Raw genomic sequence first — 26,817 nt, 5'->3', positions numbered from 1 at the left:
TGTTACAGAAATAAACTTGCAGGAAAAGGGGGAGGGGAAATAAAGCGGAACCAACAGTATACACTTAACTGCCACCAGGAGGGAAACAGAGTGAATAAAGTTACAGAGAAACTGGTCCCGCCTCCTCTCCCAGAGAAAGGCGCAGCCTGGCACTGATGGAGATGGAGCTGGAGCCGGAGCCGGAGCCGGAGCCGGAGCCGGGCACCGCGGAAGAGCAGCTGCTGCGGGCCCTGAGAGAGCTGTCCCGGGCCGGCAGAGCGATCCTGGCCGGGGCCAAGGCGGACAGTTGTGGAGGAGGAGGAGCAGCAGCTGTCGGTGAGAGACCGGGGTTGGAGCATGGGACCCTTGGTGCTTCACGTTGCACTCGGCAGAGTCTGCAGGCACCATGCTTACCCCTCCCCCAAATCCCAACCTCACCCCTCCCCCAAATCCCAGCCTCATCCCCCTCCCAAATCCCAGCCTCATCCCCCCTCTCCCCCAAATTCCAGCCTCACTCCCCTCTCCCCCAAATCCCAGCCTCTCCCCCTCCCCCAAATCCCAACCGCACCCCTCCCCCAAATCCCAGCCTCTTCGCTCCTCCCCAAATCCCAGCCTCTCCCCCTCCCCCAAATCCCAACCGCACCCCTCCCCCAAATCCCAGCCTCTCCCCCTCCCCCAAATCCCAACCGTACCCCTCCCCCAAATCCCAGCCTCTTCGCTCCTCCCCAAATCCCAACCGCACCCCTCCCCCAAATCCCAACTCCAGCCTCTCCCCCAAATCCCAGCCTCTCCCCCTCCCCCAAATCCCAACCGCACCCCTCCCCCAAATCCCAGCCTCTTCGCTCCTCCCCAAATCCCAGCCTCTCCCCCAAATCCCAACCGCACCCCTCCCCCAAATCCCAGCCTCTCCCCCTCCCCCAAATCCCAACCGTACCCCTCCCCCAAATCCCAGCCTCTTCGCTCCTCCCCAAATCCCAACCGCACCCCTCCCCCAAATCCCAACCCCAGCCTCTCCCCCAAATCCCAGCCTCTTCCCCTCCAAATCCCAACCTCACCCAAATCCCAGCCTCTCCCGCACCCCCCCCCAAATGCCAACCTCTCCCCTCCCCCAAATCCCAACCTCACCCCTCCCCCAAATCCCGACCTCACCCCCTCCCCCAAATCCCAACCGCACCCCTCCCCCAAATCCCAACCTCACCCCCTCCCCCAAATCCTAGCCTTTCCCCCAAATCCCAACCTCTCCCCCAAATCCCAATCGCACCCCTCCCCCAAATCCCAATCGCACCCCTCCCCCAAATCCCAGCCTCTCCCGCTCCCCCAAATCCCAACCGCACCCCTCCCCCAAATCCCAACCTCACCCCTCCCCCAAATCCCAGCCTCTCCCCCTCCCTCACACCCTCCCCCAAATTCCAACCGCACCCCTCCCCCAAATCCCAACCTCACCCCCTCCCCCAAATCCCAGCCTCTCCCCAATCCCAACCTCTTCCTCTCCAAATCCCAACCTCACCCAAATCCAGACCGTTCCCCCCCCCAAAACCCAGCCTTTCCCAGACTGCCCCCTCTCCCAATACCCAGCCTTTCCCAGACTGCCCCCCTCTCCCAATACCCAGCCTTTCCCAGACTGCCCCCCTCTCCCAAAACCTAGCCTTTCCCAGACTGCCCCCTCTCCCAAAACCCAGCCTTTCCCAGACTGCCCCCCTCTCCCAAAACCCAGCCTTTCCCAGACTGCCCCCCTCTCCCAAAACCCAGTCTCTCCCAGACTGCCCCCCTCTCCCAAAACCCAGCCTCTCCCAGAATGTCCCCATCCCCCAAAACCCTGCCTCTCCCACGCTGTCCCCCACCCCCAAAACCCTGCTTCTCCCAGACCCCCCTCCCCCAAACCTCACCTCTTCCAGACTCCCCCTCCCCTAAAGCCCCGCATCTTCCAGACTCCCCCTCCCCTAAAGCCCCGCATCTTCCAGACTGTCCCACTCCCCGAAATTAAACACCCTCAAATTGTCCCCTCGCCCAAAACCCAGCCTCCCCCAGACTGTTCCCATCCCCCTAAACCCAGACTGTCCCCCTCCCCAAAACCGAGCCTTCCCATACTGTCCCCACCCGCCAAAATCCACTGTCCCCACCCCCCCAAAATCCACTGTCCCCATTGCCCAAAAATCACCCTTCCTCAGACTGTCCCCATCCCCCAAAACCCAACGTCTCTCAGACCCACTCCTCCCCCAAAACCCAACCTCTCGCAGACCGCCCCTCTCCCCTAAAATCCAGTCTCTCATAGACTGTCCCCCATCCCCCAAAACTCAGCCTCTCAAAACTGTCCCCCTCCAAAACACAGCCAAACCCAAAACTCAGCCTCCCCCAGGCTCTCCCCATCCCTCAAAACCCAGCCTCTATCAGACTGTCCCCTCCCCCAGAACACAGCCTCCTCCAGACTTTTTCCCTTCCCCAAACTGTCCCCTCCCGCACAGACCTCCCCCCCACCCCCAGCAACCCCCCCATCATGAATTATCCACCCCTCAGCAGACCTTCCCCTCCCCGCAGATGTTCCCATCCACCACCAACTAACCCCTACCTCCCTCCCAGCCTTCCCCATTCTTGCCCACACCCCCAACCCAGACTTCTCCTTAATAGCTCCCTCTCCCCAACCCAGCCTTCCCCATCCCAGCCTCCTCACCCCAACCAGTCTTCCCTATCCCTGCCACCACCCCCCAACCCAGCCTTTCCCATCCCTGCACCCTACCCTACAACCCAGCCTTCCCCATCCCTGCCCCTACCCCACAACCCAGCCTTCTCCATCCCTGCCCTCTCACCCCTAAAGCCAGCCTTCCCTATCCCTGCCCCCTACCCCGCCTTCCCCATCCCAGCCTCCTCCCCCCTCCCCCCTAAACCCAGCCACCTCCCCCTAAACCCAGCCTTCCCCATCCCTGCCCCCTCTTCTAAACCCAGCCTTCCCCATCCCTCCCCCCTTCCCCCTAAACCCAGCCTTCCCCGTCCCTGCCCCCTCCCCTAAACCCAGCCTTCCCCATCCCTGCTCCCTCCCCTAAACCCAGCCTTCCCTATCCCTGACCCCTACCCAGCCTTCCCCATCCCAGCCTCCTCCCCTCTCTCCCCTAAACCCAGCCATCCCCATTCCTGCCCCCTCCCCTAAACCCAGCCTTCCCCATCCCTGCCTTCTCCCCTCTAAACCCAACCTTCCCCATCCCTACCCCCCAAACCCAACCTTCTTCATCCCTACCCCCCCAAACCCAACCTTCATCTCTGCACCCTCCCCCCCAACCCAACCTTCTTAATTCCTGCCCCCTTCACCTCAACCCAGTCCTCCCCCCTCAGCCCAGTTTTCCCCCCCAACCCAGCCTTCCCCCCGCCAACCCAGCCTTTCCGCCCCAACCCAGCCTTCCTCCCCCCAACCTTACCCCCCAACCCTGCCTTCCCCATGCCAGCCCCTTCCCAACCCAGCCTTCCTCATGCCTGCCCCCTACCCCTACCCCAGCCTTCCCCCCTCCCTCTCCCCCAGCCTTCCCCAACCCAGCCTCCTCACCCCAACCCAGCCTTCCGCAGGCTCCAGCCTTCCCTACCCCTGTTCGCCCCAGACACCCCAGCCTTCCCATTCCCTGTCACCCCCACCCCCAACCCAAACCCCAACCCCAACAACTGTACAAGACATTTGATAAACCTCATTCGGAGTATTGTGTATAGTTCTGGACTCTACATTATAATAAAGATGTGCATGTGTAGAGAGAGTGCAGAACAATTCATAAGAATGATTCCAGGAGGTAGTTTTCAGAAGTTGGGAGTGCTGTCCTAAGAGAAAAGAAGGGTGGGAAGAGATCTGATAGTTTTCAAAATCAGGGGCAGACTGGATAGAGTAGATAGGGAGAACGTGTTCCTGCTTGTAAAAGAAAGGGCGGGAGGGCATAGATTGAAAGCCGTGTGGTCAAGTGCCCACATCCCAGCATTGGACAATTCTAAATTGACCCACAGCCAGAAAAATCAGGCCTGTTAGAAAATTTGCCAAATTAAATTAACAGCAGCCAGCAGCTATTGGCTGCAGAGAACATTGGAACCAAAGTTAAAGATGTTCAAGGGTAACTAGTTACATCCAGCCTGAGGATTGTGTATGGGAGCAGTGTCAGATGTTCTGGCACCTTGACTGCCTTAGTATGTGCATTTTATACCTCCTGGCATGGCAACATGATGGGTGTTGGCTCAATTCCATTGAATGATTTGATCCCAGCTCATGTCCCCATTGCTCAAAGGGCACAGAACATTCTGGAAGGCCCAGTGCAAGGGGTGATAAAAACATACATACCTGGAAGTCAGGCCCACAGTGAAGATACAGCGAAGACCTGACCTGGCCCAGAAGGGGAAGAGAAAGAGGGAAAAGGTCCACCTGCAAGACCCAACTTCAAGGAAGAGAGCCATTCCTGCATCGAAGAGGAAGAAGATTCCTTCGGTCCAACTCAGACATATAGATTTTTGTGGGTAATATCCTTTCTCAGACAGATAAAATTAGATAGAATGGATATCGTGGGAATTTGGGAAATGTAAAATTGAGTTTAACCATAAGCTGAATTCTGTGTCACTGACAAGAGCACTTGGATAATATTGTTAATGCTTAAACTAAATATGAAGTGTCAAAAGCATGAACAACAGTGGTGTGCAAAAGAAAAGGAGGAAGTGAGGAAAAAATTTTTCACTCAGCAAGTATTTAGGATATGTGGTAGAAAGTTCATTTGAGGCATTCAAAAGGACCATGGATGATTATTTGGGTAGAAATAGTGTGCTGAGATAAAGGGAAAAGGCAGGAGACTGGCAGTAGATAATAGACCTGGTGTAGGCACGATGGACTGAATGACCTCTTGCACCATCACAATTTTGCGATTCTGTTTTCCACCCTCTGTCCCCACCCCATTGCTCCTACCCACTGTCCATATCATCACCTTCTGACTCTACCTCAACTTATAATGCAGACGAAACTGGGGTGGACTAACTGAAGGCTGAAATTTGTGTTGGCAAAGAGCCTGCAGTTTCTGAGAGAGTGAAATATTTACCCTGTGCAACCAGTGTATTAAGTTTGGGGGGGGCGGGAGGCAAGAATTGGGGTCTAAAGATTGCCCACATATGTTTTTACTATTCTGCTGATTTCTCTTAAGATTAAGTCTTGACACGTTTGGAACCACTTCACCAGAGACAGTCAAGGTAAACATTCCTTGCCTGCCTAGTTGTACCCTGTACCAACCATGTATAATCTTAATCCCTTTTAACCCACTTCAGTTTCCCACATTCCCCTGAATTTATCGAATGACGTCTTCCTTTGCCTGTTTTTTGATTTTTCAGAAGTGTTGCAAGAGTTTGTTTCTCGGAAGATAGGACGCATGGCTGGAATGATTCACTTGTACGCAAACTTTCTCAACAGGTAAGCAATGGGACCAGTTGCTTCAGACTGACTGAACATTTGATGATTTTACATGTTGGTCATCAGCATGAAGAATCTGTATTGATATCGCAGTGCCTTACATGACCTCAGGATGCCCCAAAATGTTTGTGGCCAATGATGTCCTTTTTGAACTGCAATAGTATAGGGAATATGGCAGCCGATTTGAATGTAGAAAAGTCCCAATGATCAGATGGTCAGTTTTAATGCTAGTGGTCAAGGGATAAATATTGCCCAAAACTCGAAGGTGAACTTCCCCACTGTTCCACTGTTCCTACACCTCTGATAGTGTAGAATTCCCCTATTACAGGTTGTTCTTTTCTAATGCAATGGTAGCGTTCTTGTACAACCCCACATAATAAAAATTTGCACTTTAAAAACAGCACTTAAAGTGTTGGCAATGTAATCGCATTACATGTCAACACACGTTTTAAAAGTTTGCGCTTTATAAACAGTGTCCCTAATTTATCAATTGCATTACAGCAAATTCATGCTAACAAAACCCACATTATAGCAGAATGACCTGTACTGCAGTAGGATTGTCAGCCCAAGTGATACGTATGGGACCTGAACACTCAACCTTCTGCCTCCAAGGCAAGAGTGCTCCTCACTGACACAGGACTGATACATACAATTTGTCATGGGTGTCAGCTTAATGTATATCTCAACAAAAAAAAATTAAACTCTTCAATTTTTTCTTTTAAAACTAACCAAAGAATATTTTCTTCCTCATTAAAGTTTGCATGTGCACAAGAGAAGTGAGGCTGAAGACCTATGGGAGACATTTTATCAGTGAGTGTTCTGAGAGATTGTAAGATGCTGGGTAATGTGTGGGTTTATGTTGATTCTCTGATGGGTGGAGAAATCATTGGAACTGGAGGAGGCTATTCAGTCCTTTGAGCCTGTTCTGTCATTCACAAGATCATGGGTAGTCTGTGTGTTAAGAGTCATAGAGTCATATAACATGGAAACAGATTTTTCAGATCAACCAGTCTATACCGATCATAATCCCAAACTAAACTAACCCCACCCACCTGTGCTTGGCCCATATCCCTCCAAACATTTATTCATGAACTTATCCAAATATCTTTTAAACATAACTGTACCTGCATCCTCTGGATGTTCATTCCACACATGAACCACTCTATAAAACTAATTGCCCCTCATGTCTTTTTAAAATCTTTCTCCTTTTACTTCAGTATGCAACTTAGTCTTGAAATCCCTCAATTTAGGGAAAAGACACTTGCCATTCACCTTATCTATCCTTCTCATGAGCTCACTCCACAACCTCTGATGCTTCAGTGACAAAAGTCTCATACTATCCAGTCTCATCTTATAACTCAAACTCTCTATTTCTGGCAACGTGCTGGTAAATCTTTTCTGAACCCTCTCCAATTTAAGAATATCTTTCTAAGACAGGGTGATCAAAACTGGGCAGAGTACTCCAGAAGCAGCCTCATTTAGTCCTGTATAACCTCAACATGACATCCCAACTTCGTTACACAATGTTCTGAGCAATGAAGGCAAGCATGCTTAATGCCTTCTTAAGCACTCTGTGCACATGTGATGCAAACTTCAAAGCATTATGTACCTGAACCTCTAGGTCTCTCTATTCTACAACATTTTCTATTTGCTCACTTTATTTCTATAGCCATTAATATATTTGCTGAATAAGATTGAACAAAGACAAAGGGTGCTGGTGGAGGGTTGTTTTTGAGACTGGAAGCCTGTGACCAGTGGAGTCCCACAAGGATCATTGTTGGATCCTCTACTTTTTGTCATATACACAAATGATATGGATGCGAGCATAAGAGGTACAGTTAGTAAGTTTGCATATGACACCAAAATTGGATGTGTAGTGGACAGCGAAGAGGGTTACCTCAGATTACAACAGGATCTGGACCAGATGGGCCAATGGGCTGAGAAGTGGCAGATGGAGTTTAATTCACATAAATGTGAGGTGCTGCATTTTGGGAAAGCAAATCTTAGCAGGACTTATACACTTGATGGTAAGGTCCTAGGGAGTGTTGCTGAACAAAGAGACCTTGGAGTGCCGGTTCATAGCTCCTTGAAAGTGGAGTCACAGGTAGATAGGATAGTGAAGAAGGCATTTGGTATTCTTTATTGGACAGAGTATTGAGTACAGGAGTTGGGAGGTCATGTTGCGGCTGTACAGGACATTGGTTAGGCCACTATTTTAATATTGTATGCATTTCTGGTCTCCTTCCTATCAGAAAGATGTTGTGAAACTTGAAAGGGTTCAGAAAAGATCTACTAGGATGTTGCCAGGATTGGAGGATCTGAGCTACAGGGAGAGGCTGAACAGGCTGGGGCTGTTTTCCCTGGAGCATCGGAGGCTGAGGGGTGACCTTACAGAGGTTTACAAAATTATGAGGGGCATGGATAGAATAAATAGGCAAAGTCTTTTCCCTGGGGCCGGGGAGTCTAGAACTAGAGGGCATAGGTTTAGAGGGGAAAGATATAAAAGAGACCTAAGGGGAAACCTTTTCACGCAGAGGGTGGTACATGTATGGAATGAGCTGCCAGAGGAAGTGGTGGAGGCTGGTACAATTGCAACATTTAAAAGGCATTTGGATGGGTATATGAATAGGAAGGGTTTGGAGGGATATGGGCCGGGTGCTGGCAGGTGGGACTAGATTGGGTTGGGATATCTGTTCGGCATGGATGGGTTGGACCGAAGGGTCTGTTTCTATGCTGTACATCTCTATGACTCTGTAATTGATAATATCCGCAGCCCCTGGCTTTAAAAGCATTTTTGGAATGGAGACAAGAGGAAATATTTACAAATTCTCCCTCCCTTGTGTTTGAAGCAGTGCATTTTGATATTAATGCCTGAATAGCCTAGCACTAAATTTTAAGATTTATGACCTTTGTTCTGTACTCTCTTATGAAAGGGAATAGTTCCTCAATACCTTAATCCTTCTAATATTTAAAAATCCTTAATCCTTCTAAACACCTCAAATCAATCGGACTTTAATCTTCTATCCTCAGAAGTGTATAAACCATGCAGGGTGAATTGGGAAGGGTTTGGTGGTTGTGAGTAAAGCAATATATTGGGCACCACTTATCTAAAACTATCTATTTATTTTGTAAATGACAGCTCAGCTTCTGTTCGGGATTATGTGGAAGATTTGATGCAATTTGAGGTAATATGATTTTAAGCTTTCTATGTATCAACTAATGCAGTTATTATTTTGAACATTGTCATTATTAAAGCCATTCAGACTTTCCTTGTTTGAACTGGGGTGTAACAATTGCTGTTCTCCAGTCCTCTAGATCCTTCCCTGAGTCTGAGAAAGTCTGAAAATGGCCAGTGCTTCCATAATTTCCATGCTCGCTTCCCCCAATGTCCTTGAATGTATCTTATCCAATCTTGGTGCCTTGCTAACTTCAGGTGGAAGCACCCTATCCAATATCTCCTTTCCATTTTAATCCCTTCCAGTGTCTGAAATACCTTCTCTTTCACCATGACCTGCATAGCATCTTCTTACTTGGTAAAAAACAGATGCAGAGTATTGATTTAATGCCTCAGCTATATACACTGTTTTGGTGCATAAATTCCCTTATATTTTCCCTAATTGGCCCCACTCATCTTTCATTCACCTTTCTTGACTATTTATTTGCTTCTTCAAGAGTTTGGGATTCCTTTTTATGTTTACTGCTGGTCTCTTCTTATGCCATCTCTTTGCTTCTCTTATTTACTGTCCCAAGTTGTCTCTGAACCTTCTATAATCAGCCTGGTTCTCAGTTGTATTGTCTACTTTTTCTTTACCTCAATCCCCACCTATTTTGTCATCCATAGAGCTCTGGATTTGTTTACCTCATCTTTTCCCCTTTCACCTTGACTGTGCCTGAACTGTAACTTCTTTAAAGGTAAAGTTTAACTTTAATCATTCAGTTACAGTGCCTGATAATCTTTTGTTTCCAATTGATACAGGATAGATCCTTTCTTATCTTATTAATGTAGGTTTCTCTCCAGTTGATTAGCCTTAATTTAGATTGTTCCTTGCCCTTTTCTTGAGCCAACCTAAACCTTTTGATACAATGATCACCTTTGGCTAAATGTTCTCCTATTGACACTTGACCCCCCTCATTCCCAAGACTGAGGTATAGAAATTCCTCTTTTCTCATTGGATTACAGAACATTCTTCTGAACACACTCTAGAAACTTTTGCCTCTCTCTGCCCATTACACTACTACTGTCCCCATCAATATTAAGATGGAATAAGTTGCCAGATGAAGTGGTGGAGACCGATACAATTACAATATTTACAAGGCATCTGGATGGTATTTGAATAGGAAGGGTTTAGAGGGATATGGGCCAAATGCTGGTGAATGGGATAGATTTAATTAGGATATCTGGCCAGAGTGAATGAGTTGGACCAAAGAGTGTGTTTCCGTGCTGTACATTTCTATGACTCTATATATGATGCTATGTTTAAAGTCCCTTATTATAAATCCTCTATAATATTTCCACATTTCTGTTATTTCCCTGTAAATTTGTTTGTCTACATCATTCACACTAGTGAGTCACCTGAAGGCTACACCAAGCAATGTAATTACAGCTTGCTTTTCCTTAGCTTCAGCCAAATAGGTTTTACCTTACTCATGTGGGCCATCTTTTGTCTACAGAATGCCAATCTTCTTGTTAATCAAAACAACCACCCAACCCCCCCTTTCCTTCCTTTTCTATTTATCCTGCAGACTTTATATGCAGAAATATTCAAAACTCAGTCCTGTCCAGGTCACTGTGATCATCACAATCTCTGTAGTAGTCCAAACATCCACTGATTCAACCTGTAATGCACCCTACAACCATCGAGACTTGCTGATGATAAGTAATCCCAATTAGAAGAATTAGCCACCTAGAACCTCAAGAAGAATGAAAGAACTTAAATTTATAGAGCATCTTTCACATCATGAAGCATTTTGTAGTCAATGAAATACATTTGAAGTGGAGCCTTTGCAATGTAAATGTCTAATTCACATGGAGTAAGTTAGTTAGTCCTTTTAATTTCTTGCTTTCGCACAGTCATCAAATTAGAGTATCTGTATGGATACGTTCTTTTATTGATGGCATGTTTGTTCTGGGATTTGGGCACTATTAGCAAAGCTGGCATTATTGCAATTCCCTAGTTTTCAGATGTGCAGATGGTTTTGGTCCTCTCCATGACCTGCAGCTCTTGTGATATTGGAATTCGTCAAAAATCACACGACACCAGGTTATAGTCTGATAGGTTTACTTGAAAACACATGCTTTCAGAGTCTCCCTCCTTCAGGTGCTAGTGAGAAAGGGCAACCTCAACACAGAATGTATAAATAAAAGATCAAATGATCATACGATTGATGCAAATGAATTGAACACACTCAAGATGGCTGTTAAATCTTTAATCAGTTAGAATGGAGGTGGAGGTTTCGATTGAGTAATATGCAAATCCCAGAATTTCTTTCAAGTCACTGCCCTGCGATAACTTAAGGTTTTATCAGAATAAAAGAGGTGACATCTCAGGTCAGACAATGCATTTTAGGTATGAGGTCTTGTATCTTAACCTGGAGTCAGACTGGTTTTATTTCCAAAGTAGGAATTTATAAAATGCCACATAGATTTACTGTCTACAAATTGGGTGCTTTTTGAACAAAATAGCATGTATCTGCAAATACAAATATGCAAGTGCAAATTCATCCCACAGATTTATGTGTGTGTGTGTGTTTGTGCGTGTGTGAGGTAGTATATGTGTGTGCGTGTGACTGTGTGCTTAAGAGAGAATGTGCGCGAGTGTGAGGGAGCATGTGCGGATGAGAGTGTGTACATGTGAATGTGTGTGAGACAGAGTGTGTCTTTAAGATAAAGACTGTGTGTCAGTGTGTTTGTGTGAGAGAGTGTGCGTGTGTATGTGTGTAAGAGTGTATAGTGTGGTGGGGTCACCTGTAGTGTGACATGAACCCAAGATCCAAGTTGAGGTCGTCCTCATGGGTAATAACATTCTATCAGAGATGACTCTGCGTTATAACCTGGTGTTGTGTGATTTTTGACCTTGTCCAACCCAGTCCAACACTGGCACCTCTACATTATGGATATTGGAATTTATAGGATATTCCAGGAGTTTACATATATCCAAGCCATTTATGGTCCAATGACATTCATGAGCTTGGATCAGCACAGGGGACTGGATTGATTTTTCAATTAAAACCCTCTTGTCACACTAACTGGTACCTATTATGTCTCTGTTGATCCTAGCTGGAATGGAACAACTTCCTGAGTGAGGTGGATGCCAGATTAAAGACCAACTGTTTACATGTCCAGCTGAAATTGGGAACACAAGTTCCTATGCACATGACATTCACTGATGTGAGAAGTGGAAGGTAAGGGCTCATTCTAACTCTGGGTACACGATGGAAAAATATCCTGGAAAATTCTTTCCACATGTGCGATAGGAAAAATTGCCAATTAACCACCTAATAATCCATTGAAAACACACCTGTTTTAGTAAATTAAATAAGTAGCAATTAAAAATAACCAATTAACCACCTAATAATTCCTTTGAAAACGCACCCGTTTTAGTAAATTAAATAGGTAGCAATTAAAAATTGCCAATTAACCACCTAATAATTCCTTTGAAAACGCACCCGTTTTACTAAATTAGAAATGCAGTGGCTGCTCCCCTGAAAAAGATCCAGACTTTTATAAAAGCATAAGCGCAGTCAGGATTGAAGAAAGGCCATTGGGGAGCCTTTAATAGATTGTGGGAGACAGGTATTGTTGGAATATCACTGTACTGATAGTTAAGAGGCCTACACTAATACTGGGGGGGGAAATGGGTCCAAATCCCATCAAGGCAATTGGTGAAGTTTAAGTTTTATTAAAATCTGGAATTGAAAACTAACTTTGGTAATGGTAACCATAAAACTTTATTGATGTGGAGACACGATATTGGACTGGGATGGACAAGGTCAGAAGTCGCATGACACCAGGTTCTCGTCCAACAGGTTTATTTGAAATCACTTCCCCTTCGTCAGGTAAAGGAGTACCACTCCAAAAGCTTATGATTTCAAATAAACCTGTTGGACTAGAATTTGGTGTTGTGTAACTTTTGACTATAAAACTTTATTGATTGTTATAAAAATCCATCTGCTATTTCTTTATGTCCTTTAGAAAGGAAATCTGCCATTTACTAGTCTAGCCTGCATATGACTCCAGACCCATAGTAATGTGTTTGTCTTTTAACTCTTTGGAATATCCTAGCAAGTAACTTATGTCAGGAATAGGAAAGCTAGTTCTGACTTTGATTCATTCCTATCAAAGATAACTTTTTCTTTTCAAAAATAATTTTCCATCAAAGTTCATCAATTTAAGTTTCACAGCCATTAAAATCCAACTCTTCCCCTCCAACTTTCCAAGTAGATTCCGTCTCTTCATGTACCTGCATCTCCTTTGGGAAATTCCTTTCATCCCTGAATTCCTATTCTTTTTTAGGAAGAGTGTGCAGTAAGTAGAATCTCAGTGTTTTAACCTGGCTTCTCCTCATTTTTGGTTTCCATTTTAGAGAAGTTCGATTTGAGGAGATCCTCCAGCATCAGAAGAAGCTGCTGTTGGTCTTGCTTAGACATTTTGCCTGATTACCATGACGTGATCATTTGGCACAGCTTCAGAAGAATCAGGTACAATCTCCACCTCTTGAGAGTATCCACAAGAAATTGAGCAGTTCTTGAAAATCGGACAAATAATACAAACTGTATTATGTGCTAACTGTGGGCATTTTGGGCAGAGGTGAACAATTTTCACCTGGTTGTGGTACACTTACCTTACCAGCTTCATCCCCCCGCTAACTGGTGTTGGCCAATACTGAAGATGTCTGAATAAATAGTGCACACAAGTGATGGATTTCCCTTTCTTGAGTGATCTCCAAAACATTCATTTTCAACCTTTCTGATTCAATGTTTAATTATTTCAGAATATTATGAGAGCACATACAATTAAAGTCACTCCTCCAATTCCCCTTGTTTACCTTCACAGAGTGCAAGATATCAGGTTTTCAAACAATATGGGAATTCTTTTGTTCTTTCCTGGGATGTGAGCATTGCTGGTTAGGACAATATTTATTGCCTACCACCAATTGCTCTAGACAAGGTGGTGGTGAGCTGCCATTTTGAACCACTGCAGTAGGGACAACATGGTAGTTATAGGGAGGGAACTGACCCAGCAACCTGTGAAGGAACATATTTTTCAATATATTTCCAAGTCAGGATGGTGGATGGCTGGGAAGGGAATTTCCAGGGTAGTGGTGTTCCCATGTATCTGCTGTCCTGACCTTCTAGATAGCAGAGCTCATGGGTTTGGACAATGCTTTCTATGATATGGTGAACTGCTGCAGTACATCTTGTACATAGTCTGCACTGCTGCTCTGTGCATCAGTGAAGGGAATGAATGTTGAAGATGAAAGATGAAATGCCAGACAAGCAGGCTGCTTTGTCCTAGATGGTGTCAAGCTGTTTGAGTATTGTTGGAGCTGTACTCATCCAGGCAAGTAGAGAGTATTTCATCACACCCCTGACTTGTACCTTGTCGACGATGGACAGACTTTGGAAGTCAGGAGGTGAGTTACCTGCTGCAGTATTCCTAGCCTCTGATCTACTTTGAAGCCACTGTATTTATATTGCCAGTCCAGTTCAGTTTCTGGAAAATGCTAACCTCCAGGATACTGCCTGTGGGGGATTCAGTGATGTTAAAAATATTGTATTTTAAGGAACATGCGTATATTGTAATCCACTGTATCTATTGCACCCAATGCGGTCTCCTCTACATTGGGGAGACAGGATGCCAACATTGGGTTGTTTCAGAGAACATCTCTTGGGCACCCGCACCAACTGACCCCACTGTCTCATGGCTGAACACTTAACTCCCCCTCCCACTTCACAAAGGATAAGCAGGTCCTGGGCCTCCTCCATCGCCAAACCCTAACCACCTGATGCCTGAAGGAAGAATGCTTCATCTTCCGCTTTGTGACCTTGCAACCATACGGGATCAATATAGATTTCACCAACTTGCTCGGTTCCCCTCCCCCAACCTTATCCCAGTCCCATGCCTCCAATTCAGCACCACCTTCTTGACCAGTCCCACCTGTCCATCTTCCTTCCCACCTATCTGCTCCATCCTCATCTACCTATCACTTACACTCCCATCTTCACCTACCTATCACATTCCCAGTTACCTTCCCCCCCCCCCCCCCACCCACCCAGCCCCCTCCCATTTATCTCTCAGCCCCTGGCCCACAAGTCTCATTCCTGATGAAGGGCTTATGCCTGAAACATCAATTCTCCTGCTCCTTGGATGCTGTACCTTTCCAGCACCACACTTTCAACATTGTACAGTATTTTTAATGTCCATTTTAATTTGCTGGTATAAGAAAAAATATGACTCATTTGTATCAGTATAACTGTGTAGACAAACATCCACCTGGATTTATACACCACTTTCATTGTCCAAGTCACATCATAGATGTAAGTTGACATTGAGCCACTTTAGAAGTTAGCACACATGACCAAAAGCTGAATCAAGGTTTTAGCGGATAAGGAAGCAGTAGTGACTTTAAGGAAGGAATTTCATGACTTCATGTCTAGACAGTTTAAGACATGCCACTAATCATGACGATTAAAATTAGGGATACATTGTTTTGATGAAGGGTCACTGAATTTGAAACGTTAACTCTGTTTTTTTTCCGCAAATGCTGCCAGATTTGCTGAATATCACTGGCAATTTCTGTTTTAGTTTCAGATCTCAGCATCTGTAGTTCTTTGTTTTATTAAAGTACTCTTTGAAGTTTTGTCATTTTAATGAGGTAACACAGCAGCTAATATTCTCACAGCAAAGTCTTACAAACAGCAATGTGATAATGACCAGACAGTCTGTTTCAGTGTTGTTGATTGTGCAATAAGTATTGACTAAATCACCAGGGAAAACTCTCCTGGTTGACAAAATAATGACATTGAATCTTTTACTTGTACCCAAACAGGCAGATGGGGCCTTAGTTTCGTGTTTCACCTATAAGATGGCACTCCATAGAATAGCGGATTATTTCAAAGGGCTGAATGGCCCACTCCTGCTCCTATTTTCTGTCCTAACAGTGAAGGCCTGTACTGCACCAGTGAGCCGGCCTTGGTTTTTTGTGTTGGAGATCTCAAGCAGACTTGAACTGGAATTTATGATTCAGTGATTGTGATTTTTATCAAAATCATGAGGGAACTGAGCAGAGAAAATAGGGAGAAAATGTTCCCTCTCATGAAAGGATTGAGAATGAGAGGTACAGGTTACAAAAGAAGCAAATGTGATGTGAGAAAATCTTACCAAACAATACATGGTTCAGGTATGGAACACACTACCTGAAGGATGTTTGTCTCTCACCTGGAGACTCAATACTACTTTGACCTTGTACTAATTTTATGTTTGGTATTAGCTGAAATATGTTTTTCAGAATTTGTTTCAGACAGAAACTTTTTTTAATCAAATTAAGCTGAAAGTTTGTAGCAGTTCTGTTTTTCTCTTGCAGGATTTTGGAGGCAAGATCAATTAGGGCATTCAAAAGTATGATATTTAAATTGAAACAATATTCAGGGTTATGAGGAAAAGGCAGGAGAATGGTACTAAGTGAGAATGTTCATTCAGAGATCTAGTGCAGAAACAATGGGCCAAATGGCCTCTTCTCTACACCATAACAATTCTGTAATTCAGAGGCAGGTCCAGATAGTGAGCTGTCGAAATTTGGTAGATGGTTGGGAAATTCAAAGAAGTTACAGAGATGAAGAGACCTAAGGCAATGGTGAGATTTAAAAATGTGAATGAAGATTTATATATCGGGGCATTACAGGGCCAGGAGCTTTCATAGCTGACAATGCCTAATTTCTGCTGCCTCACCATTGGTGGCTGCGTCTTTGGCCCTTTGCTTTGGATTCCCTCTTTAAACTTTGCTGCCTCTCTGCCTTCCTCTATGAGGTACCTCTTTAGCTCAAGCCTTTCTGTCCCAATATCTCCTCAAGTGACTTGGAGTTTTGTCTGATAACCAATGTTTTGCTAAACTAGGATCATGCTGCACAGTGCAATGAACAGGCCCCACATAACAAAGAAAATTTAAAGCAACATTGTTGATAGCATTCTGAGGTGCTACATAAATGCAAGCTGTTATTAATTGGGAAGCTCTGTTAATTGTTGGTTTTTGTTATGTTTGGCACAGAGCAGTCTGGATGCTGTGCCACTGAAAGTTTTGGTGATCTCGTTTGGCTGCCGTGAAGGTGCACTCCAGTGGCTTCAGGAGACTAAGTGTTCCTACGACATGTTGTTGGATCCCAGCCGCCAGGTATTTCACACTTCTCACAGTTTCCAATGTAAACACAGCAATCCCAGGAGATGTGATAGCATTTTATTGCACTCAAGGGGGCCATTCTATTTTTAAAAATTAGTTATCATTTCTGGGCTGGTGTTTATTGATCATCTGTGCTTGAGAAATCTCTGATCTGGGTACAGGGATATTTCAGGATTTTGAAGGAATGAAGGTAAATTTCTATGTCAGGGCAGTGAGAGACTTGGAGGGGACTGTGTAAGCGGTGGTGTTCCCATGTATCTACTGTCCTTGTCCTAGTGATGGAGTCACAGGTTTGAAAGGTGTATTGAAGAAGCCTCGGTGAGTTGCTGGCCCATTGTACCTGGAGCAGTTGTTTACCTGAGCTACCCGAATAATTCCACTCTCTCTACTCTTTGAGTAGCTCTGTAAATTCACCAATTCAATTGCGTTTTAAAAGTCTTCTTTGAATTTGCTTCAACCATCCTTTTAAGCAGTGTTTTCCAGATTATAATAATCTACTGTGTAAAAATACAATTCTCCTACATCCCCAGCTCATTTAGAAGTTATGTAACATCAGTGTCATCTGGATACTGATCTTTCTGCCGGTGGAAACAATCCTCACCTCCCATCTATACTAGCCAAACATTGTTTACAACACCTCTGTTAAATATTCACATATCTGAAATTCTTCATTCCTGTTTATTACCTTCATATCCTATTGGTGATTAATTCTACATGTTTGTCTCTCATCTGTAATCTCTGTACTACTTTGACCTTGTACTAACTTTATGTTTGGTATTAAGCTGAAATATGTTTTCGAGAATTTGCTTCAGGTAGAGGCTTTTTTAAACAATGAAGCTGAAAGTTTGTAGCAGAGCTGTTTTTCTCTTGCAGACTTGAGCATCTTTTCTTACAAGAATCAAAGAACTGCTGATACTGGGAATCTGAAACAAAAACAGAATTAGCTGGAGAAACTCAGTAGGTCCGGCAGTGTCTACGGAAAGCAGAAGGGTCTGATGAAGGGGCACCACCCTCAAAACGTTGACTTTGCTTTCTCTTCACAGACACTGCCAGATCTGCTGAGCTGGGTGGAATGGTTGTTCAGTGGTTAGCACTGCTGCCTCACAGCGCCAGAGACTCTGGTTCGATTCCACTCTAGGGCGACTGTGTGGAGTTTGCACATTCTCCCTATGACTGTGTGGGTTTCCTCTGGGTGCTTCAGTTTGTTTCCACAGTCCAAATATGTGCAGGTCAGGTGAATTGGCCATCCCAATTGCCCATAGTGTCCTGAGTTTTGTAGGCTAGGTGGATTAGCCATGGGAAATGCAGCATTACAAAGATAGAGAAATGGACTGGGTCTGGGTGGGTTGCTGTTTGGAGAGTCAGTGTGGACTCAATGGGCTGAATAACCTGCTTCTACACTGTAGGGATTCTATGATCCTTTTCTCACACCCGCTTCATTTTTTTCCTCTACAACTTTTCATTCTCCACTTTCATCTCTCCCGTTTTTGTTTTGTGTTTCTTTTTTCTCCCCATCAGTCTCTCTTTCCTTTTCTCTCCTCTTTCTATCTCCTGTGCTGAGATGCTTAATTTTAACTGTTTTATAGACAATAGACAATAGATGCAGGAGTAGGTCATTTGGCCCTTCGAGCCACACCACCATTCATTATGATCATGGCTGATCATCCACAATCAGTATCCTGTTCCTGCCTTATCCCCATAACCATTGATTCCACTACCTTTAAGAGCTCTATCCATCTCTTTCTTGAAAATATCCAGAGACTTGGCTTCCACTGCCTTCTGGGCAGAGCATTCCATATGTCTATCGTTCTCTGGGTGAAGAAGTTTCTCCTCAACTCTGTTCTAAATGGCCTACCCCTTATTTTTAAACTGTGTCCTCTGGTTCTGGATTCACCCATCAGCAGAAAAATGCTTCCTGCCTCCAGAGTGTCCAATCCTTTAATAATCTTATACGTCTCAATCAGATCCCCTCTCATCCTTCTAAAAATCAAGTGTATACAAACCCAGGCGCTCCAGTCTTTCAACATATGATAGTCCTGCCATTCCAGGAATTGACCTCGTGAACCTACGCTGCACTCCCTCAATAGCCAGAATGTCCTTCCTCAAATTTGGAGACCAAAACTGCACACAATACTCCAGGTGCGGTCTCACCAGGGCCCTGTACAACTGCAGAAGGACCTCTTTGCTCGTATACTCAATTCCTCTTATTATGAAGGCCAGCATGCTATTAGCTTTCTTCACTGCCTGCTGTACCTGCATGCTTGCTTTCGTTGACTAATGTACAAGAACACCTAGACCTCGTTGTACTTCCCCTTTACCTAACTTGACTCCATTTAGATAGTAATCTGCCTTCCTGTTCTTGCCACCAAAGTGGATAACCACACATTTATCCACATTAAACTGCATCTGCCATGCATCCATCCACTCACCTAGCCTATCTAAGTCATTCTGTATTCTCATAACATCTTCCTCCCATTTCACCCTGCCACCCAGCTTTGTGTCATCAGCAAATTTGCTAACATTACTCATTATCACTTATTTAATCACGTATGGTGGAGGTGGTTGCACTTACAATATTTAAAAGGCATCTGGATGGGTATATGAAAAAGAAAGGGTTAAAGGGATATGGAGCAAATGTTGGCAAATGGGACTGGGTCAGATTGGGATGTCTGGTTAGCGTGGATGAGTTGGACAGAAGGGTCTGTTTCCATGCTGTATGACTCTAATTCTATGACTATGTGTGAGAGAGAGAACTTTCTAGACTAGGTTTACTCCTGTCTAGTTCTAATAGGTTTCTATGACTACTGCATTCCACACAACATAACTGTTCCACCTTTTATAGTGCCCTATTGGACCCTGAGTGAAACTTGCAACTCCATATCTGCTTCGTTGATAAGGCCACCAAGGACACCGCTTGTGTAACATCACCCATCCCTGTCCCACATCTTTGGCTGCGGAAACCCTCATACCTACAGTCTCAACTGTTCCTATGATATCTTGTGATTCCTTATGATATCCTTATACCTTCCACAAACTGAAGCTCATCCAAAAAGTAGCCGCCCTTATCCTAACTCACACCAAGCCTCGCTCAGCCACCAATATGTGCTCATTGACTCCGAGTCCAATAACCACCTCATTTTAAAATTTGAGTCCTTGTGTCTAAATATGTCCATGGCTGTTGTTTCAGTTTGTCTATCTTCAGTGCTCACCCTGCCTTGTCTCACAACAAAAGCTGCTCAAACAGTTCCACAGGCGATTGCACCATTTACCTTCACAAACGTTCTGAGGTGCCTAGACATGAGCTGGCAAGTTGACTGGCCTTAAGGGAAGGAGAAGATATAATAGAGGTGGCTTCAATCAGGAATGGTTATAGGATGTTGCTTCCAATGCTTGGGGGTTTTGGGAATAAGAGGAACATAGGTTTAATGTAATTTAGGTAAAGGAACCAGGTGCAAGATAAGAATGTTTTTCACAGAGTGCCTGAAACCGTGGTGGAAACCGATTCAGTATTAAATTGGAAAGAGAGTTAGTTAAATATGTAAAAAAAAGGAACATTTGCAAGGCTTTGAGGAGAGAGCAGGAGAAAGTGAGGACTGCAGATCCTGGAGATCAGAGTCAAAATGTGTGGAGCTGAAAAAGCACAGCCGGTCAGGCAGCATCTGAGGAGCAGGAGAGTTGACGTTTCAGACATTCCTGATGAAGGGCTAAAACGTCAACTCTCCTGCTCCTCAGATGCTGCCTGACCTGCTGTGCTTTTCCCACGCCACACGTTTTGACTTTGAGGTATAATGGACCAAATGGCCTCCTGTGCTGTATGACTTGATCACAACAGGATTATGGCTCTCTGCCTTCCAGAACCCCTTCACTAGAGCCAAAGGTCTAGGTTAAAAGAAAGAACTGTGGAGATTGGTATACTCCAGTTGGGCTATTACCTGGAGGCTGCTCTCCAAAGATCTACGTGGAACAAAAAAAATTTACATGCGTCTCAAGATTATTAAACTGCCACTAATTTGGAATATTTTCCCCTTGGATCATACCTGATCTTGCTTGATTCAAATTAATTCTGGATTCTTGAGAGGGCAAGAATTAAAACCCGTTATCTGGGGACTGATTGAGAACTGCCAGGTTTGAAGGAAAGTGCTCACCTTCCTAATATAAGAACTTGCCTGATCACCCAGGTAGGAAGAGAAAAACAATGGCGACAGATTTCATTTTCATAGCACCTTTGAATGTAAAAAGGCCTCAAGTGCTTCACCTTCAAGCAAAATTTGACATTGAGCTCATAAGTAAGAAGATTTTACAGCGGGTGACTGAAAGCTGTGCCCAAGAGGCAGATTATGACCAGCATCTTGTAGCAAGAGAGATACAGAGAGGTTTAGAGAGGGGAAATTCCAGAGCGAAAAATCTAAATAGCTGAGGGCGTGGCTATCAGTGTGAAATGATAAGAATCCAAGATGCCCCAGGTTAAAAGACGAAGGAGCACAGTTATGTCGGAGATTTAGAAGATTAAGAGACCTTCAGATTTATGGAAAGTGCAAGGCCACAGTCTGGGGTGAAACTTCACGCCCATCATGGTCTGCAGAGTTCCAGTAACACTTAAATCTCACCTGTTTCTTTTAAAGTTGTATCACGCACTTGGTTTGGGAGCATCCGTTGAAAAAGTCTGGAATGTCAGCGTACTTACTTACTACGCCGAACAAATAGTATGCAATCGCTCCTTACCACGGAAAATGGAAAACATTGTGGATGATCCTCACCAGGTCAGTTATGCACACCCAAATTAAATAGCCAAATAAAAATTATGTACTGACATCCTTGATACTTGGCATAATGTTGAAAAACTCTGAAAAGGCATTTCCAAAATAAAGCATCGCAAACCCTAGCCTTTTGCCAAGATTTTGCTGGTTGTTCCTTCTTTCTTTGCTCCTGCATATGATCAGCTGTGAGTTGTAATAATTGAAAATGGAGTGAGAAAAGATACAACATACATGAATTTTCTAATGTTCGCAGTCCTTTGCTGTGAATGAAAGTGTCACCCTTGGCCCAGTTGGGAACACTGTTACCTGATCAAGTTCTGCTCCAGCGCGAGCATGGGATGACAGACCTTGTACGAATCGGGAAGAGCGCTACATTTTTGGAGGTGCTACCTTCCAAATGAGGTGTTCAGCCAAAGCCAACCATGTAAGATCTCACCACAGTATTTGAAGAAGAACAGGAGACTTTTCCAATGCCCTGGCTTATAGTTATTTCTCAATCAGATTATTCTGTTATTACCATATTGTTGTTTATTGGACCTTGCAGTGCTCAAATTGCCAGCTGCATTTCTTACATTACGTTGGAGTGAAAATAGTTCAAAAATGATTTGTTTGACTGGAGATGCTTTAGGACACTCAGTGATTGTATATGGTGCTATATAAATGCAACTTTCTTTTAGAATTTACTTTAAAAACATGCCATAATCCGATAGATATCTATTTTATTCCCTAGTTTATTACATAGTTCTTATCTGTTACTAGGTCATCTCTAGTATTTTAACTGAATTTCTCCTATGTATAACAGTTAAATGCATTGATGATTTAGAGGGATGTAATAGAAGTATTCCAAATGATAAGTGGGTTTTGATAGATTAAGGAAAGAGAAGACGTTCCCACTAGCTAATTTATTGGTAACCAGACTTGAATTTTTTTTTTTATGAAGTGCTTTGAGTCATCCTGAAATCATGAAAGATGCTATCAAAGTTAACATTTCTTTATGTAGCACTTTTCACAGATGCCAGTCAAGCAAGATTTTATTAAATGTAGTTACTGTCACAATGTAGGAAACCGGCAGCAATTTACATCCTGCAAGCTCCCACAAACAGCAAATAAAGATAATTTAATATAGATTCATAGTCATAGAGATGTACAGCAAGGGAACAGATGCTTCTGCTCAACTCATCCATGCTGATCAGGTATCTTAAATTAATCTAGTCCCATTGCCAGCACTTGGCCTATATCCCTCTAAAGCATTTCTATTCATATACCCATCCAGATGCCTTTTAAATGTTGTAATTGTACCAGCCTCCACCACTTCCTCTGGCAGATCATTCCATACACGCACCACTCTCTGCGTGAAAAAGTTGCCCCTTAGGTCCCTTTTAAATTTTTCCCCTCTCACCCCAAACCCATGCCCACTAGTTCTGGACTCCCACAACCCAGGGAAAAGACTTTGTCTATTTGCCCTATTCATGCCCCTCGTGATTCTTTAAACCTCTATAAGGTCACTCCTCAGCCTCTGACACTCCAGGGAAAACAGCCCCAGACTATTCAGCCCTATAGCTCAACTACTGTGATGTGAGTTGAGGGATAAATATTGACCTAGTCACCAGGGAAAATTTTCTGTTCTTCTTCAAGGTAGGAACGAAGTAGCCATGGGAATTTTAAAATCCACCCAAGCTGGTAGCTGAAGCCTTGAATTAACACATCACTTGAAAGACAACATACCTTTGACAGTACAGCGTTACAGAAAGTCTTTCCAAAATAAAACCAGAAAATTCTGAAAATATTTGGCAGGTGAGGCAGCATCAGTGTGGATAGAGGAACAGAGGTCGTTGACTTTTCATCAGAACTTTCTTCCTGACATGCGCTGGTGTCTGAGTGATGGTTGGGCTTTGCTAATCCAAATCTTCCCCCAAGGTTTGAAAGAGTATCTCATGCACTTTTCTTCCCAACAGCTTGGTGGTGACTTCGGTTTGAATCAAAATGGGACCGTGATCTTCTTCCATCCCAGCAGTAATCCAACTGACAGACCTGACATATCGGAAATACTGCTTGCCATGCAATAAAGCTGCTCGTGTCGGACAGCAAGAAAATGTTTCCTTGGAGAGGGAGAGAGGGTTTTCATGATTCTTCACTCCTAAGTTTTATTTAATTAATTAATTTAAAACAACAGTTATTTGGCTGACAAATAATTAGTGATAGATTTGACTGCCTTAAAGGAGCAAGGGTTGTGTTTTGTTCAGGGGTGCATTTGGCAGTGGGAGATGGTGGGGTCTGGTTGTGATCCATTGACTTCCTAGAGAAAATTGTGGTAATTTGATTTTCAGACAATTTCACTGGGGCTGATTCATGTCAGAATTTCCTCATGGTTCTTTGAGGAAAATTGACTGGGATCAAGAAGGGTCAAGAATTACTTGCTCATTATGATCTTCTGTCTCTTTAAGCAGAACACTGAGAAAAACTGGAGTGGGCCTGAACACAGTATCTGAATTGAGATAGGCCAAGCATTTTGGCAAAACTGGCTTTGAAAGTTTAATTGTATTTTTCTTTGGTTGCTGTTCATTGAAAAATTAAATCATTGTCAAGAATTTGGTGTTTTTAGTAAGATGTGTAGGAAGTGGTGAACAGCCCCTAAATGCTGGTATAAAGGGTCCTGACTTCTTTTGTGTGTATGAAGGCAGTGCTATCACTCAGGGTGTCTGAATGGTACTGCTTGATGTAATTGTAAAACAAGTCAGCATGACTCTTTAAAACACGAAGCATCTACTTACAAGTTCACTCACTGTGATTGATAACTTGGCATTGAAACAATTCAATATTAAAAGATTGAATATGTCTTGACTTTATGACTTGATTCACTTTGCTGCAGCAAGTCAAAGATTATATCTTCTGTGATGGTCCTAAATTATTTTGTAGGTGAATCAATAAATACTTATTCACAAAGTGCTAACCATTCTCTGTCTGTGTGACATTTGTTCTATTTTCTCTCTGTTGACTCAAAAAGTCTCTGACTGCACAAAAGTTTCAGTTTCAACACATTTTATTTCAGTTAAGCTGGCGAGAGATTGGACGTCAATCCCCAGAGTAGCAATCAAGCTATCTTTGGAGAACTATTAACAGACCTCTGGTCTCTAGCTTAAAAGCAATATGTTTTATAGTCTTCATGTGTGTCACTAATTTACTCTTTCTCATTCCCACATGATTTAAAGTAGAGTTCTCATAAGTAAAAAGTAGATAAAGCAAGCCGATTAACAATGTTCTATTGATCAGCCTAATCATGGTACTGGGAAGAAGCATACACAGAAATATCTCCAAGGTTATGTTGAGATTCCTGCATTCTTGCAATTCATGTTCTCACAGTCACTGTGGCTGCAGCTGCCATTTTGAACTTGTAAGGCAAATTATTATTGCAAAATAAAGATTTACAAAATGGAGACTTTTAACTGTTGATTCCCTAATACTTTATCATTCCCTCCTTTTAATCATTTTATTATCAACCAGGCTGTTCTTAAAGCTTATAATGACAGTAATCAGATATCAGTGGCCATAAGCATCTGAATGTGAAAATGTAGGCAATTACAGTAAGTATTATAATCCCAAAATGTAACAACATACCCCCAATATTCCTGAAGAGACCCCAAACAGCCATCATCCCATGTCACTAACAAACCCATGTAAATCATAATTAACGTCTTGGAATTTCTGGATCTCCTGGATAATATGCTTGGAGAGATCAGAGATATTGGAGGCTTTGTCAGGAACATTCCTACAACATTCCTACAATAGCACAAGTGCCGCTGTCCTTGGCTCATAGAAAGTCAAAGGCCAAGAAATTCTGAAGGGCCACTGTCCTGACTGCAACTAGTTAAGCATTGATATTAGTAAGGGCATTAGCAGTATCATTGGTGACAATTTCTGATAATGTCTTTAACTTACTTAATTCTTTGCTCTGCAAATGGAGTCCAGTAGGAGGGGAAGACATCCCAATCCAGGAAAGGAGACCATCGAGGGACCACTTGGTCCTTGAGGCTGAAAGTAACTTGTCTAAAATCCAAATGCCAGGCACAACATATCCTATATAACATGATCCCCACCTGTCTGAGGGAAGCCACAGATGGGCTTTGAGTCCACAAATAAAATAGGTGCCGTTATAGGCGGTTGGGCTAGAATATCTGCCCCTCCACAACTTGGAAGTACGGTCATTCCAAAGGGAGACTGATGCCTTATTAAGGATGGTAGACCAAGTAAACAAAGAGAAACCAAATTTTGTCAAATTCTAGATAGGTTCAATCCATATAAAGGAGCATCGACTAGACCCTATATAAATGCCACTGGGTAAGTTCCAGTCTCGGTGTTGTTAATAGTATTGTTAAGGACTACCAGAAAAAGGGGTATATGGATCTGTTATAGCTGTGTTGACACCAATCTCTGAATAGGGTCATATCATACCCTGCTGACCGCCATTCTCACACGTCCTCAGTTTTATCGGGATCACTGGAAGTGTTCCGGTGTATTAGTCATTCAGCCACCTTGGGCCACCTGAAGGAGATAGGCCATAAAGGAATACCCACCTGTCAATAGGGCATTTGAGCACATACCCAACAATCAGTTACTTTCCCCGTCATTTGGGCACTCTGATAAGCCAAATACAAAAAGGCATTATGCTGTATAGGTCATTTTAGTCACCTTCCCAGGGACAAAAAAGAGTCGGTCTGAAATCATGCCACCCTCAAAGTGACATTCCCCAAAGTCACCAGTATTCACTACATTTTTCTTCCTTAATCCTTGTCTGTTCCTTCACTGACTCATTTACAGTCCTTACTATGGATCCAGTGGAGTTCTCCTTGCACTTTCACAGCGCTGGGGATGGTCAGTAACACCTGAAACAGTCCTTTCCACCTTGGCTCCATCTTTCCCTGGTTCCAGTTCTTAATCAGGACAAGATCTCCAAGTTCTACAGTAGGGTAGTCGCCCTCAAACGAATCATCAACTTCTCGATTGGCTTGGCGTACCTGTGAATGTAAACTTTGAAGAATTTTGGTTAACTTATGCAGATATTTTCCTACTTTTTCACCACTGTTGTAGCAGTATTATCAGTTTCTGGGATGGCTTTGATCCATCTACTAAATACATATACTATTATTATACAATATTTATAACAATGTGCTATAGGTGATTCTATAAAATCAAGTTGTAGACAAGTAAAAAGCCCATCAGGCAAGGGGGTGGTTCCAGATCCACAAGGCATCCCTTTTCCAGCCATCGTCATTTTACAAAT

At 43.7% G+C, this 26,817-nt stretch overlaps 1 protein-coding gene across 2 annotated transcripts; it reads left to right on the top strand.

Annotated features, from left to right (window-relative positions):
- Nucleotide 1: 1 nt before the first annotated feature.
- Nucleotides 2-24,924, top strand: selenol (selenoprotein L). Of its 2 annotated transcripts, XM_072558946.1 has the most exons (9): nucleotides 4-315; nucleotides 5,311-5,389; nucleotides 6,146-6,199; nucleotides 8,529-8,574; nucleotides 11,667-11,791; nucleotides 12,973-13,087; nucleotides 16,654-16,776; nucleotides 21,405-21,542; nucleotides 23,495-24,922. In XM_072558946.1, exons 1-9 carry the CDS (start codon nucleotides 156-158, stop codon nucleotides 23,603-23,605), a joined length of 951 nt encoding a protein of 316 aa, XP_072415047.1. In that variant the 5' UTR covers nucleotides 4-155; the 3' UTR covers nucleotides 23,606-24,922. The 2 variants fall into 2 exon arrangements, with proteins under 2 accessions (XP_072415058.1, XP_072415047.1); XM_072558957.1 differs by lacking the exon at nucleotides 6,146-6,199 and having other exon boundaries at nucleotides 2-315; nucleotides 23,495-24,924.
- Nucleotides 24,925-26,817: the final 1,893 nt, after the last annotated feature.

This window comes from Chiloscyllium punctatum, chromosome 3, assembly GCF_047496795.1.
Source record: "Chiloscyllium punctatum isolate Juve2018m chromosome 3, sChiPun1.3, whole genome shotgun sequence".
In the NCBI taxonomy this organism is placed as follows: Eukaryota; Metazoa; Chordata; class Chondrichthyes; order Orectolobiformes; family Hemiscylliidae; genus Chiloscyllium; species Chiloscyllium punctatum.
Note: the sequence above shows the minus strand (reverse complement) of the source record. Positions and strands in the feature narration are given on the sequence as shown.